The sequence below is a fragment of the Gigantopelta aegis genome, chromosome 8 (genome assembly GCF_016097555.1).
Source record: "Gigantopelta aegis isolate Gae_Host chromosome 8, Gae_host_genome, whole genome shotgun sequence".
In the NCBI taxonomy this organism is placed as follows: Eukaryota; Metazoa; Mollusca; class Gastropoda; order Neomphalida; family Peltospiridae; genus Gigantopelta; species Gigantopelta aegis.
The window spans coordinates 18,317,311-18,332,007 of NC_054706.1; the positions used below are offsets into that span (position 1 = coordinate 18,317,311).

General features: G+C 36.8%; 2 protein-coding genes across 2 annotated transcripts in view; one reads left to right on the forward strand and one right to left on the reverse strand.

Annotated features, from left to right (window-relative positions):
* Nucleotides 1-269: 269 nt before the first annotated feature.
* LOC121379209 (mitochondrial cardiolipin hydrolase-like) lies at nt 270-3,246 on the reverse strand. Its single transcript, XM_041507708.1, has 2 exons — nt 2,782-3,246; nt 270-1,898 (listed from the first exon to the last, which is right to left on the reverse strand). The coding sequence occupies exons 1-2, from the start codon at nt 3,197-3,199 to the stop codon at nt 1,621-1,623; spliced, it is 696 nt and encodes a 231-aa protein (XP_041363642.1). The 5' UTR covers nt 3,200-3,246; the 3' UTR covers nt 270-1,620.
* A 3,197-nt stretch (nt 3,247-6,443) lies between these two features.
* LOC121379244 (sodium/calcium exchanger 2-like) overlaps nt 6,444-14,697 on the forward strand; it is a 49,521-nt gene continuing 41,267 nt past the window's right edge. The window contains exons 1-2 of the mRNA XM_041507767.1: nt 6,444-6,550; nt 10,020-10,729. Coding sequence (XP_041363701.1) covers nt 10,042-10,729 — 688 coding nt within the window. The 5' untranslated portion in view covers nt 6,444-6,550; nt 10,020-10,041. The remainder of the gene's footprint in view (nt 6,551-10,019; nt 10,730-14,697) is intronic.

Sequence of the window (14,697 nt, forward strand, 5' to 3'; positions counted from 1 at the left end):
AAGTGTGCATTGTAGTTAAATACAGAATAATAGGTTAAAGTGATATTCCTGAGTTTGCTGCATTGTAAGATGTTCCCGACTAATAAAATATTTCTATGATTAAACTTACATAGTAAATATATTTTCTTGTTTAGAATATTAGTGTCTGTATATTCAATGTGTTTTTGGTCATCTTAATATTTTTAAGAAGCCCAAACTGGATTTTTGTCTTCAAATAATTTTGTATGTATGAAAAAATATTAGAAACAATCAGAAACACGTTTAATATACAGCCACTAATACTTTATGCAGAAAAATACATTTGATATGTAATTTCAAATGTTAAAAAGTCTCTGTTAGTCAATAACATCTTAAAAATTGCAGCAAACTCAGGAAAGTCCCTTTAATGGCTTATGTTTTCGGCTGTATTCTGTAAAGGTGAGAATGACAAACTCTGCAAGGGAACCAAAGCTGAATTCACAATTTGTCCTACTATTATTTTTATCTTACATATATATAATCCATCAAAAATAACAAAGATATAATATCTAACTATTCAAACACATTAACTACTAAAAACAGGTGATTGCTTTATACAGTCATTTTCTTGATTTACAAATACAGCATCTTTACATAGGTGGCTGTATAACTGAGGTAGCGGCTTTAACTGATTTTATTCAACAAGCTTTAATACTAATAATGGATTACAGGGCTCAAAATAAGGCCTCCACGAGTCCAAAATATTGGACTTGGGTACTCCAGGGTCATACTCAACCCAGACCAAAGTACCCAACAGTTACACGAGACTAGGTAATAAAGTAAAATAGCATTGTGCATCTTAATTCCTGTGCTGAACATGAATGCCAAATTATCCCATTGTATTTCATTCCACACATTAGGCTTTTGTTTTCCCTCCATGTTTTATAGCCCTACAATGTAACCGGTGGCAAGTATAGCAAAATTATGTAAAAAAATTAAAAAAATTAAAACTTGAGTGCTTTTCCTTGCATGAGTACTCAAATACTGTGAACGGGCTCGAGTCTTGCTAGACTCCATCCACAACCGAGTACTCGTGGAGAAGGAAGTAAAATGTAGCCTGCTGGTTTTGTGTTTTTAAATAGTATGTCAAAAGAAATATGTACTGCTAAGAAAACAGTATGGTTTGCTGGAAATAAAACAACACCGGGTCAGGTTATGGTTTGGGACAGTATGTGAAAAATTAGCCTAGGTCTTTTGCAGGGGTGGGAATTGGTGAACTGTAAAAAAAAGAGGTAATCTAGAGGAGTCCGGGGTGGTGAACTGTAAAAAAAGGTAATCTAGAGGGGTCTGGGGTGATGAACTGTAAAAATTAGGAAATCTAGAGGGGTCCGGGGGCGAGGACTATTAAAATGCGAGGAAATGCAATGTTCCATGAGAGGAAAACCGCGGATCCAAGGAGAATTTCCAACCCTGCTTTTGAGATGTATTTTAGAGAATTATGGAATTAAGAACAGGTGAGGTAATCGTACGTACATCTATCTCTTGAACAATGACATGCAGTTTTCTTTTTGTGGTTTTAGCAGATGAATTTCTATTTCATCCACTAGGTCTACAAATGGACTGCTTTTTGGTTTTTTGCAGGTCGTTATTTTGAGCCCTAGATTACCACTTTTCTTCACCGTTAACCAATTGCACTTTGGCCTCTGCATGCAGCTCAGACTTGTGAACGTTTGCAGGATTGAACTCGACCCACAGTTTCTCAAATTCACCCAGGTACTTGTTCACAACATGTGGTATGTTCATCACAATAAGATTCTCCTGGTTCCCGGTGATGGCCTGTCGTGTCCAGTTGAAGGAACCATTCAGAAGCAGTTCACGGTCAACAATCACAAACTTGTGATGCATGTAGTAGGAAGAGTTACCTGTCCTTACTGGAACTCCTGAAAGTAATTGAAAAGAAATGTTTAACACCGTAGCACATTTTAAACTGCACCTGTGTTCTGTGTAAAAGTTAAAGTTTGTTTTGTTTGATTAATCATCGGCTATTGGATGTCAAACATTTAGTAAGTTTGGCACATGTAGTCTTAGAGAGCAAACCCAATGCATTTTTCCATTGGTAGCAATAGACAGGATAGTACATACCACAGCATTTGATATACCAGTCGAGGTGCATCATCCCATAAACAGGATAGTGTATACCACAGCCTTTAATATACCAGTCAAGAAATAGCCCAATGGACCCACTGACCAGGGATGGATCCTAGACCAACCGCAAAGCAAATTAAGTCCTTACCCACTGCTCAAGCATATTTTCTTTATTTTAAATAGGAGTGGGACGTAGCCCAGTGGTATAGCGCTCGCTCTCTGTGCGGTCGGTCTGGGATCGATCCCCATCGGTAGGCCCATTGGGCTATATCTCGTTCCAGCCAGTGCACCACAACTGGTATATAAAAGGCTGTGGTATGTACTACTTTCTCTGTGAGATGGTGCATATAAAAGATCTCTCTCAATATCTGTGTGGTCCTTAACCATATGTCTGATGCCATATAACCGTTAAAAAAAAAATGTGTTGAATGTGTCATTAAATAAAACTTTTTTTTTTTTTTTTTTAAATAATTTTCCAGGAAGGCACATCTCGACCCCCTCCCCATAAACTCTGCTCGCCACAATCTAGACACACACACATCCCCATTGCTAAAATTCCTGCATTGGAGCCTGTAAAATGACCCAAGTTGAAGAGAAGTAAGAGTTAAATCGTGGGATTTAGTGTGCACTAGAAATGGCATCACACTGAGGGGGGTGGGTTGGGGGTGGAGGACACACCTTCAGATCGCAGTCTCCAGACCTGGGCCCCTGTCAGATTGAGCTGATCGTTGTCCGTTACGACGCGTACCGCCACTCCCCTCTTGTGGTGCGATATGAGAATATCGCACAGCTCCTTACAACATATCGTGTACACGCACACGTCCAGGCACTTCTTGGCGCTACTCAGATGTCTGTACAGTTCACTGAGAGAGTTGTCACTGTGTGAATACCGACAGTTCTTATTCGCACAGCCTTTCGGTTTGTGAAAAAAATCCAGACACGCGACTCTCTTGTCTGGGAAAAACAGCACATCTGTTATGATCTGTGGGTCCTTATCTTTTCGTTTACCCTTCCATCGCAAATATACCTGGTACACGATTTCTGTAGCAATTCCAAATGCAATCAGACCACCCCCAATTTTAAACATTGTGTTCATGATCCTTTTACCGTCGAAGTGAAAGTTAGAATTCTGCAATAGACTGGTTTTACTTCATGTTGACTGGACGGAGTGTAGCGTAACGCTAGTATGGGCAGCTGTGGATTGCGTAATCATTCGGAATATCTCGGCCAATTACGGATTCTGTCGTATGGAAATTAATCTTGGCTTACTTCTTTATCAAACTTGTATTTAAAATGGCATTTAACTTTTAGTACGGTTAAGACAAAGATAGTTATTTTTTTTAAACGAAGGAAAAATCCGAAATAATGAATTATGGTTTTACAACAAACATCAATTAGAAGTTGTTAATGAGTTTAATTATCTTGGTTTATTATTTAGGCTAAGTTTTTAACCATACTATGATTATCAGTCCATACAGTGTACTGAAAAGAATTACAGGTCGAAAGCACTTTTGCAATATTAAGTATTTGTAATAGGAATTATTTCAAGATTGAAACTCTGTGTGTGCGTGCGTGCGTGTGTGTGCGTGTGTGTGTGTGTAATGTGTAATTAGTGTGAGATTGCAGTTTTGTGAGAGATATGCATATTTATATATATATAAATATATATAGATCTACATATATATATATATATATATATATATACATATATATATATATATATATATATATATATATATATATATATATATATATATATATATATATCTATATATATATATATATATATATATATATATATATATATATATATATATATATATATATATATATATATATATATTATATATATATATATATATAGAAACATTGCATGTACAGTTCTGTAAAAAGATACTAGGAGTACGTAAAGACACATATGTCACGATTTTATATATAGTGAACTAGGGCGCTTTCCGATGCAAATAATGAGGAAATTAAGAATTTTTAAATTTTGGATAAAGTAATTATGTTACTTGTAAGACCAATAATTGTATTTTACGAGCTCTTTATGTAGAAATGCAGCAATATGATAGAAAATAGTTGCATGGGTTAATGAATGACAGACAGGGACTCGGCATGACTGGTTTAAATTAGGCTATATAGGGAATTTATAAAAGTTAGATAATTATATTTTTACCATAATAAACGAAATACCACGGGATGTATCCGTGTATGAATGCTATAGCAGAATGAAACAACATCAAAAGAAAGTCTTATCAAGATTTATTAAACGAATTTAAGTTGCAAACCTATTGGGGAAAAAAAACCCGTATATAGCAATGCTTTATTTAAAAGCGTTAGAAAAAATCAGAACATCTTAAATATAGAATTTGGTTGATATGAAGATGTTGAAACACACAAACACTATGTACAGTTTGTAATTTCAATGAAATAGAAAATTAATTTCATTTTATACTTTAATTAAAGCGTGTTATGACCTAACTACTGAAAAATATTAAGGAGCTCAATAACCTCAGAAAACAATAATTCGGGCAAATAATTTAAGAAATAACTTCATTTATTATATAACATTTAGTGAAATATCTTAAAATATCAGTGAAATAAAAGTGTTATCAGTCACTCAGTGACGATAACACATTTTAGAGTGAAAATTTCACTATTTCACTCTCAAATGTGTTATCCTGACTGTAAGAAAGCCGGAACTATTTTGCTGCTTGCATTTTTAAAAATAAAGGTAAATTGCCAAAAGTTATATAATAAATAGAAAATTTCATGGTTTTTTTTGGTCAAATATGATTTATATCTAGTGAAGTTTGCAATCATATCACACTCGTCGCGCAAGCGTGACTCGTGAAATATAATTGCAAACTTCACGAGATGAGATGTAAATCAAATTTGACAAAAACGTGAAATATCCTCTATTAATCTAGTTTTAGATTACATAGGCCCTCGTTGTATTTGTATTGTTTTTGTCAGTTGCCATATTATGTGAACATCACTCCCCGCCATTATCCTGAAGGCCTACATACATGTCTATTTTACATAGAATTTATTTGTATACATGTATCAGTATTTATATCATGTATGCTGACTAGATATAAAACTTAAGGCAATAAATAAACTTATACAAGTATAATCTGTGTGACATATTTTCAAAAACATTTTACTCGTAACTGCTAACAAACAATCCCCTCCCGGGGAGGGTGTAGGGTGTAGCCTGGGGGTTCGGACGAACCTTCCGCCGCTAAGGCTAAAATATTCTTCCTAGTTTTTACAGAGCTGTCAACCTGTGACAATTCTTAGGGGTGAGAAAATTAGAAATCAGGGTCCAGGGACTGCAGGCTCTTGGTCGGATTCAGGGCGAAGTTTTTTGTTGTTGTTTGTTTAAGTCCAAAATGGAAATCTCTAAAACAAAATCGAGCGAGTGCAAGTTTTACTAATTAATACGGTTAATGTTAAACCATACAAGTCGGTCATCGGTAGCACCCGCGAGTGATTGTTGGTACTGAACCGAGGATAGGTTCAATATGCTGTATTATTATTAATAGGTAGAATTCTGAGACCTGCACAATCAGCATATAATTCCATTCAGCTCTAAAATATAAACCACGATTATAACAGGCCCGTACGCAGGATTTTTAATGGGTGGGTGCGAATTGTTCATGATGGGACCAATCAACATAAAAATAACCCCTCAAAACAACAACGATTACGTAACGTTATTTAAATTTAATAGAGAAAAGTGAACCTTTAGTAATTTGGGGGGTGGGTGCGTACACACCCATCGCACACCCCCCCCCCCCCCCCGCGTACGGGCCTGTATAAGATATTTTTATTTTTAGAAAAAGTGTGAGATTATAGTAAGGTTGCGTGAGAGCGTGATGTTTGTGACAAATGCGTGATACTCACGCCAAATGCGTGGTGGTGGTAGAAACTGGGCAGAATTTTGAAAATAGCAATTAGTAAAGAAGTTAATAGATAAAAAAATTTAAAAGGTTACAAGCCAAAAATAAAAAAGAATTGACTGCTCGGTCGAATATTTATATAATTTGGAGCATTTTAGAAGGACAGTCCAAAATTAAATAAGAGAAAGAAGAGAGGATCGGACTATATAATAATATTAAAAAAAAAGAAGAAGTAATTTCGACATAAAATTTTGAACGCAGATCTAAAAGTTTAAAGTCCGATCAATATGTCCACGCGAGCCCCCATTTTTTCTACCTACGTCACTACATATCGCTACCTGTTATCCGCATGGTGTTGATAGTAACCGCATCAACACACCGATGTCGGGCGCTCCGCCAGTCGTTAGTGTTGCGAACATAAATAAAACACATGAGGACACAGCGATCTTACTGAGTCGATAAATTACAGCACAAGTCAAATTAACGTCAACGTCTAATCACTACTTGATCGTGGATGGTAAAACACCCCTCTTTTAAAGGTAAGATATTTTATTTATGAGTTTTTGTTTTATTTTAATTTATTTTATTTTGTTACTATTATTTTATAAAATTTAATTTTTGATTATTGTGGAATTATGAATATGCGAATATGTATAATTTGTATTTATTATAAAGATATTGCTAAATGTGATGAGTTAATTGTTATGTTTTATTGTGAAGACTAAACGCACATGGAATTAATATATAAATTTGGCCTATGGTATTTCAGTGTTGCTAACTAATTTATACTGACAACAGGTCATTTTTTCCAGCTATTATATAATTTATATATTAATGATAATAATGATGATCCCAATGATGATGATCATGATTATTGTCATCATCATCATCATCACCATCATTACCATCACCATCATTATAATCATTGTCATCATCATCACTATCAGCATCACCATAATCACCATTATATCATCATCAATATCATCATTATCATCATAATCACTATCATTATTTTTTTTACAATATATTTATTATTATTATTATTATTATTATTATTATTACAGTGAAACCTCTGAAGTCCAGAACCTCTGTAAACCAGAATTCCCTCAAAACCGGACGTTTTATAAAGTCCCTTTTTAAAAGCCAGGACAGAACCCAACCTCTCTAAACCAGGTCCCTCTTATAACCGGACATTTGTCTTGGTCCCAAGGGTGTCCAGGTTAGAGGGGTTTCACTGTATTACATTATTATTATTATTAATATTTAATTTTTTTGTTATTATATTTAAAAAATTTAACCAAAAGAAATAAGTATTTTGTTTCCAATCAGTAAATTATGACAGAAAAAGAAATGAAGATATGTTTTAATGACATTCCAGCATTTAGAAATTATTGCTGTTACGTCTAGCTCATTCGGTAGAATGCTCAACAGAGGTTCTTACATCATGCGAATGAATCACCTCAGTGGATCTATCTTTGAACTGTTTTCCCGTTCCAACCAGTGCATCACAGCTGGTATATCAAAAACCATGGTATGTGCTGTCCTGTCTGTGGGAAAGTGCATATAAAAGATCCCTTGCTGCTAATGGACAAATGTAGCGGGTTTCCTCCAAATGTTTGACATCCAATAGTAGATGATGAATAAATATATTTTACTTTCTAGTGGTGTCTTTAAACAAAACAAGGGGTGGGACGTAGCCTGGGTGATAGAGCACTTGCTTGATGCACAGTCGGTTTTGGATCGATTCTCGTCGGTGGGCTTATTGGGCTATTTCTTGTTCCAGCCAATGAACCATGACTGGCATGTCAAAGGTTGTGGTATGTGCTATCCTGTTTGTGGGATGGTGCATGTAAAAGATCCCTTTCTACTAATGGAAAAATGTAGCGGGTTTCCTCTCTATGACTATATGTCAGAATTACCAAATGTTTGACATCCAATAGCCGAGGGCAAGACGTAGCCCAGTGGTAAAGCACTCGCTCGATGCACAGTCAGTTTGGGATCGATCCCCGTTGGTGGGCCCATTGGGCTATTTCTCGCTCCAGCCAGTGCACCATGACTGGTACATCAAAGGTCGTGATATGTGCTATCCTGTCTATGGGGTGGTGCATATAAAAGATCCCTTGCTGCTAATCGAAAAGAGTAACCCATGAAGAGTTGATGGCAGGTTTCCTTCCTCAATATCTGTGTGGTCCTTAACCATATGTCCAACGCTATATAACCATAAATAAAATGTGTTGAGTGATCATTTAATAAACCATTTCCTTCCTTCCAATAGCCGATGGTTAATAAATCAATGTGCTCTAGTGGTGTTGTTAAACAAAACAAACTTTAACTTTTTAACTTTGTTCACCTTTGAAGTCTGTCGTTGTTTTCCTGCATTACAAAGGTCATGGTGTGTGCTGTTCTGTCGACAACAAAGTTCAGTCTGCTATTTGATCATCTTGAGTAGTGTGTGTGGTTTCCTTAGCATGTGTGGTTTCCTTAGCATATGTGTTTTCCTTTCTCACAAATTTGACCAACTGTTGAACTAGTTACATGTTAGACAACAAGCAGCCATAATGTTAGTGGTGCGCCGTAGTCCAGTGATAAAGCACTCACTTGATGCGCAGTCAGTGTGGGATCAATCCCTGTCGGTGGGCCCATTGGACTGTTTCTCATTCCAGCCAGTGCACCACGACTGGTATATCAAAGGCTGTGGTATGTACTACCCTGTCTGTGGGATGGTGCATATAAAAGATCCCTTATTGCTAATTGAAAAAGAGTAGCCCATGAAGTGGCTACAGCGGGTTTCCTCTCAATAACTGTGTGGTCCTTAACCATATGTCTGACGCCATATAACTGTAAATAAAATGTGTTGAGTGCGTCGTTAAATAAAACATTTCCATAATGTTAAAACAATTAATGAGCACTAGAGCACATTGAGGGGCGGGACGTATCCCAGTGGTAAAGCGCTCGCTCACTGTGCAGTCGGTCTGGGATCGATTCCCATTGTGCTATTTCTCGTTCCAGCCAGTGCACCACGACTGGTATATCAAAGGCCTACCCTGTCTGTGGGATGGTGCATATAAAAGATCCCTTGCTGCTAATCTAAAGGAGTAGCCCATGAAGTGGCAACAGCGGGTTTCCTCTCTCAATATCTGTGTGGTCCTTAACCTTATTTTTTTGTAACCATATAACCGTAAATAAATTGTGTTGAGTGTGTTATTAAATAAAACATTTCTTTCTTTTTTGGAGCACATTGATTAATTAATCATCAGCTATTCGATGTGAAACATTGGGTCATTCAACATTTGTTCAGTATTACGTCACAATTTGCTACTAAAGTTTCAGAGATCACTATACAATTCTAAAATATTAAACAGTAGTTGCTAATCACTTTTTAATTGACTAGAAATATTGCTAATCAAGATTTTGAAAACAAAATGTTTCCTGAGTTTTCAGAGAATACCTGCTACAGTTTTTCATTTGCAGCAAGGGATCTTTTGCATAAACAGGACAGCACATACCATGACCTTTGATATACCAGTTGTGGAGCAATGGTTGTGATTGGGGGGAAAAAAACAAATTAGAGAATGTGGTCACTGAAGGGGTTTGATCCTACAACTGGTGTGTGCTGTCCTGTGTATGAGAAAGTTCATTCTTTCTAAGAGTAATGTGATTTCTTTCCTTATTCTCTAGCCCAATATTGAAACAGCCATACATGTATGATAATACAACATATAGCCATGGTTTAAAACTGTGTTAAGGAGACAGTCTTTAAATTCCTTTCCAGATAGCCATGGTTTAAATATGTGCTGAGCTGTCATTAAACAATTGGTTCCTTTTCTCACCTTCCCTTAATACAGTCAAATCCACTTTATTGCATATCGGTTTATAGCATAAATCGATTATTTGCATATTATTCAGTTGCACAGAACTGTTTAGCATTAAATTAATACAAATTATGTCGCATAAAAGCCATTTTTTAAATAAATGTTTATTTTTATTTTTATTTATTTCTCCTTTCAGCTGATAAACCAAAGACACCGAGATGACATCCAACGCAACGTGTGACCTGACCGCGTACACATGCTCAGACGTGGGTCTGTTGATGCCGTTTGTCAACGAGTACACTTGGCCCGTTGGTGTGCGCACGGGAATCTATCTATTTGGTCTCCTCTGGAGCTTCATGGCCGTCTCCATAGTGGCAGACGTCTTCATGCGAGCCATCGAAACCATCACCAGCAAAACACGAACCCTTCGCATCTCCAACCCAAAGTCTGCAACTGGGTACAACGAAATCGAAATCAAGGTCTGGAATGACACAGTCGCCAATCTGACTCTCATGGCACTTGGTTCGAGCGCTCCTGAAATTTTACTCTCCTGCATCGAAATTGTCGGTAATACTTTCAGAGCCGGGGAGCTAGGTCCCAGCACGATCGTTGGGTCGGCGGCGTTCAACTTGTTGTGCATCACGGGTGTGTGTATATTCATGATTCCCGATGGTGAAAAGCGGACTGTGAAGTACGTGAAGGTGTTCGCGGTGACTAGCATCTTCTGTATCTTCGCGTACGTCTGGCTCATCGTGATTCTCGTCCTCATCACACCAGACTACGTAGATCTGTGGGAGGCGGTCATCACATTCTTACTGTTCCCGGTTCTCATCTTAGTCGCCTACATCGCAGATAAAGATTACTGTGGAAAGAAGCCCGAAGATGAATCTGGCGCAGTTGGATTCGGTATGTTGTATTAATATATAGTTTTACTATATGACTCATATGGTTCGAAAAATCTCAAGCCCCTGAAAATTGCGAGAGCGATATTTTCGTTCGCACATCACTCATGAAAGTATAGTTTGCACAACCCATTTTTCATTCGCAACTTGAAATTATGACATCATTTACATGTTTGCGATGGGTTATCTAAAAATGGAATGGGTTACATGAATTTGTGTTTGCGTAACCCATGAATGGTTTACGCCAATTTTGAATTCTCAGAAACGTGTATTTTGGTATATATTAAAGGGTTACGTCCCAATAGGAATGTGACGTCCCACATGACATCACAAATTATCACCAAGTGCATTCTAATATAATGATTCTTTGTTTAAAGCATAATTATTTGGGTAATAAATAGGATATTAGACTCACTACCATTTTGAATGAAGTTTATGTCCCTCGTTAAATTATCTTCATTTGTCACTCGATAAAGATTGAGGCAAATAAAAATTATTTCACTCAGAAATAAACGCTAATTTAATAACTTATAAATATGCATTTTTTAAATAATTTGTTAGGTTAGTTAACTACAAACAATAAACTGTATAAAACTTAGGCGGGATCGAGATTAAGAATGTTTAGATTTTAAGATGTTTTATTTCAGATGCAAAAATAAACTTAACAAGAATACAATTGATGATTGTGATACAAGGAACCTATATCACAATATATATCTCATACTGTTCATCCCTGATTAAATTTAGCTCTACTGGTCTACCTACTGAGCTAATGCATTATTATTTTTTGGGCTACCATATTTTTAGCGAGTTTCAAACCCTGACCTGTATGTATCTACCAAAATGATCAATATAGTTCTGTATGCTAATAATTCCTGATCTATTGTCCTCTGTGTGGACATGTTAATGCATGTGCTGCATACTAACTTAGCCCATTGACACCTAGATGGTCAACAAATATTGTTTTCAGTATTGAAACGCATGAATGACATTGACTTTTGTTGACTTCACTAGTCTGAAGGCTACCAGTAATATTAATGTTAATATTTTAGTGTACGTCGTACAACTGAACTATTCACAAGTGTCCAGGGGCCTAATTCAGAAAGCTCTCTTAGGATCTGCTAGACAACAAAACATCCTCTTTGCAAGACTTTTTGCATTGCACTGCGAGATCGCAAAGTTGTGAGAGTTTAGTGAATTATGCCCCAGTGCCCTCTGCTTCGATAGGGCAAAATGTTTGTTTTGTTTTACAACACCACGTGAACACATTGATTAATCAATCATCGGCTATTGGATGTCAAACATTTTATAGAGTACACCTCTCCATGGCAGAACGTAGCTCAGTGATAAAGAGATGTCAATGTACTGCCGTTACGCCTCTCCGTGGCAGAACGTAGCTCAGTGATAAAGAGATGTCAATGTACTGCCGTTACGCCTCTCCGTGGCAGAACGTAGCTCAGTGATAAAGAGATGTCAATGTACTGCCGTTACGCCTCTCCGTGGCAGAACGTAGCTCAGTGATAAAGAGATGTCAATGTACTGCCGTTACGCCTCTCCGTGGCAGAACGTAGCTCAGTGATAAAGAGATGTCAATGTACTGCCGTTACGCCTCTCCGTGGCAGAACGTAGCTCAGTGATAAAGAGATGACAATGTACTGCCGTTACGCCTCTCCGTGGCAGAACGTAGCTCAGTGATAAAGAGATGACAATGTACTGCCGTTACGCCTCTCCGTGGCAGAACGTAGCTCAGTGATAAAGAGATGTCAATGTACTGCCGTTACGCCTCTCCGTGGCAGAACGTAGCTCAGTGATAAAGAGATGTCAATGTACTGCCGTTACGCCTCTCCGTGGCAGAACGTAGCTCAGTGATAAAGAGATGTCAATGTACTGCCGTTACGCCTCTCCGTGGCAGAACGTAGCTCAGTGATAAAGCGCTCGCCTGATGCGCTGTCAGTCTGGGATTGATCTCTAACGGTGGGCCCATTAGGCAATTTCTCATTCCAGCCAGTGCACCACAACTGGTATATCAAAGGCTGTGATATGTGCTACCCTGTCTGTAGGATGCTGTATATAAAAGATCCCTTGCTACTAATGGAAAAATGTAGTGTGTTTTCTCTCTAAGACATCCAATTGCCTGCAATTAATAAATCAATGTGCTCTAGTGGTGTCATCAAACAAAACACACTAACTTTTGACACCTCTCCTTTGAGCTGTTAAAACTCACTACACGAGTAACACGCAGTCAGTACTAGGATGTGAGTTGAGTATCTCCCATCCTTAACAGGCCCATATGCAGACTTACCATTAAAAGGGAGCTATCACTCTTGCTCCCCATCACTCCCCTGAGACTAGTTAAGATTGATGGCATAACCACTGCTCCACAGTTTGTTTATACTTATTTTCGTGCTTATATCACATTAATGTTCAAGCATGCTGTCCTGGGCACACACCCCGGCTATCTGGGCTGTCTGTTTAGAACAGAGGGTCAGTGATCAGTTGTTAGTGGTTAGTGGAAGAGAAATCACTGCAATGGCCTCACACCTATCCACTGCATTGTTAAACTCACTCTAGGTCCGGGAGCCAGTACTGGGATATGAACTCACTACCTACCAGCCATAACCACTACACCACCGAGGCCAGTGTTCCAAACATGTATGTATGTATGTATGCCCACAAATGACTGTCAGGTCAGATATCGGGAATTAACATGCTTATATCAATTTAATGTTCAAGCACGCTCGTTGCGAGCACGATTTCTGACCAGGGCCAGAAACTGTGCTCACAACAAGAGGGGTGGGGGGAGAGTTAGTTAAAAAAATAAAAAATAAAAAATAAAAAATAAAATAAAATTAAAAACATTTATACAAATGATTAGATAAAAATACTAATTAATGGTTAAATAAACTTTATTGCTCCAAACAGACCAGTTGCTACTTAAATAATTCTAGGCAAAGTAATCAGACTCAGCCTGTTTACATCATTTGCTTTGAGGTGAGCTTGTTACCATTAACAACACTGTGTGATGGCAGATCCGGTAAATAGGTCAGTACTTACTTAGTTGTTAAGTACCTTTACGTCACTGCCTTACACACTACATAAATTTACAATATCTCTCACCCACGTCTCATCCAGTCTAAATGATTTAGCAGGGTACATATTTAAATGTATGCTTGATTGGATAATAGTACAATTAAAGCAAATTGAAACCTGATTGGCTAGCTGATGATGTTAGAAACCAATCGGGTGTGTTTTCCCAAGAGGTCTGTGTGATTAAATACCAATAGTGGTATATGTATGAATGAATGTGGGCAGTGCTTGCATGTTACAATCAGGAGGTTATAAAGAATATTTATTTTATTGATTTATAATATGGTACCTCTCCAGAAACTTACACTATACTTCAATATGAAACACTCAAGAGTTTCTTCACAACAAACAAAATATATTATTATATTACTAAGTCAGACTTTAAAAGCACATTGTTTAAATGAAAGATTTCTTTGTTTCTTTTAAATAGAAGGAGATTTTTTTTTTAAATATTATTATTATTATTAAATTGTGGGGTTTTTTTTAAATATGATTGACATTTTACATTACCATATGATTATATTATTTCACAAAGAAAATAAAATGATAGAAAATTAAAAGTATTATTTAAAAATACTTAATGAAGCAATTTGATTTTGAAATTCAACATTATTTTTGTAGATTGTAAACATTATCAAAAATATCTTATCCAGTGCACCTTGTCTTACCAGCTATCACCATTTATACACATTTATAAAATCTTTATGTAAAGTAGGTTTAAATAATTATTTTAAAAATCTCTAATTATAATACATACATTGTAATACACTGTTACCTAAATGATATATTAATTAATGCTGTCTTTGTGGTACGTTCCATGACAGTATTGTTTTAACGCTGTTGTAACATCATCCATTTAAATGGACATGTATGTTTATGGTTTGT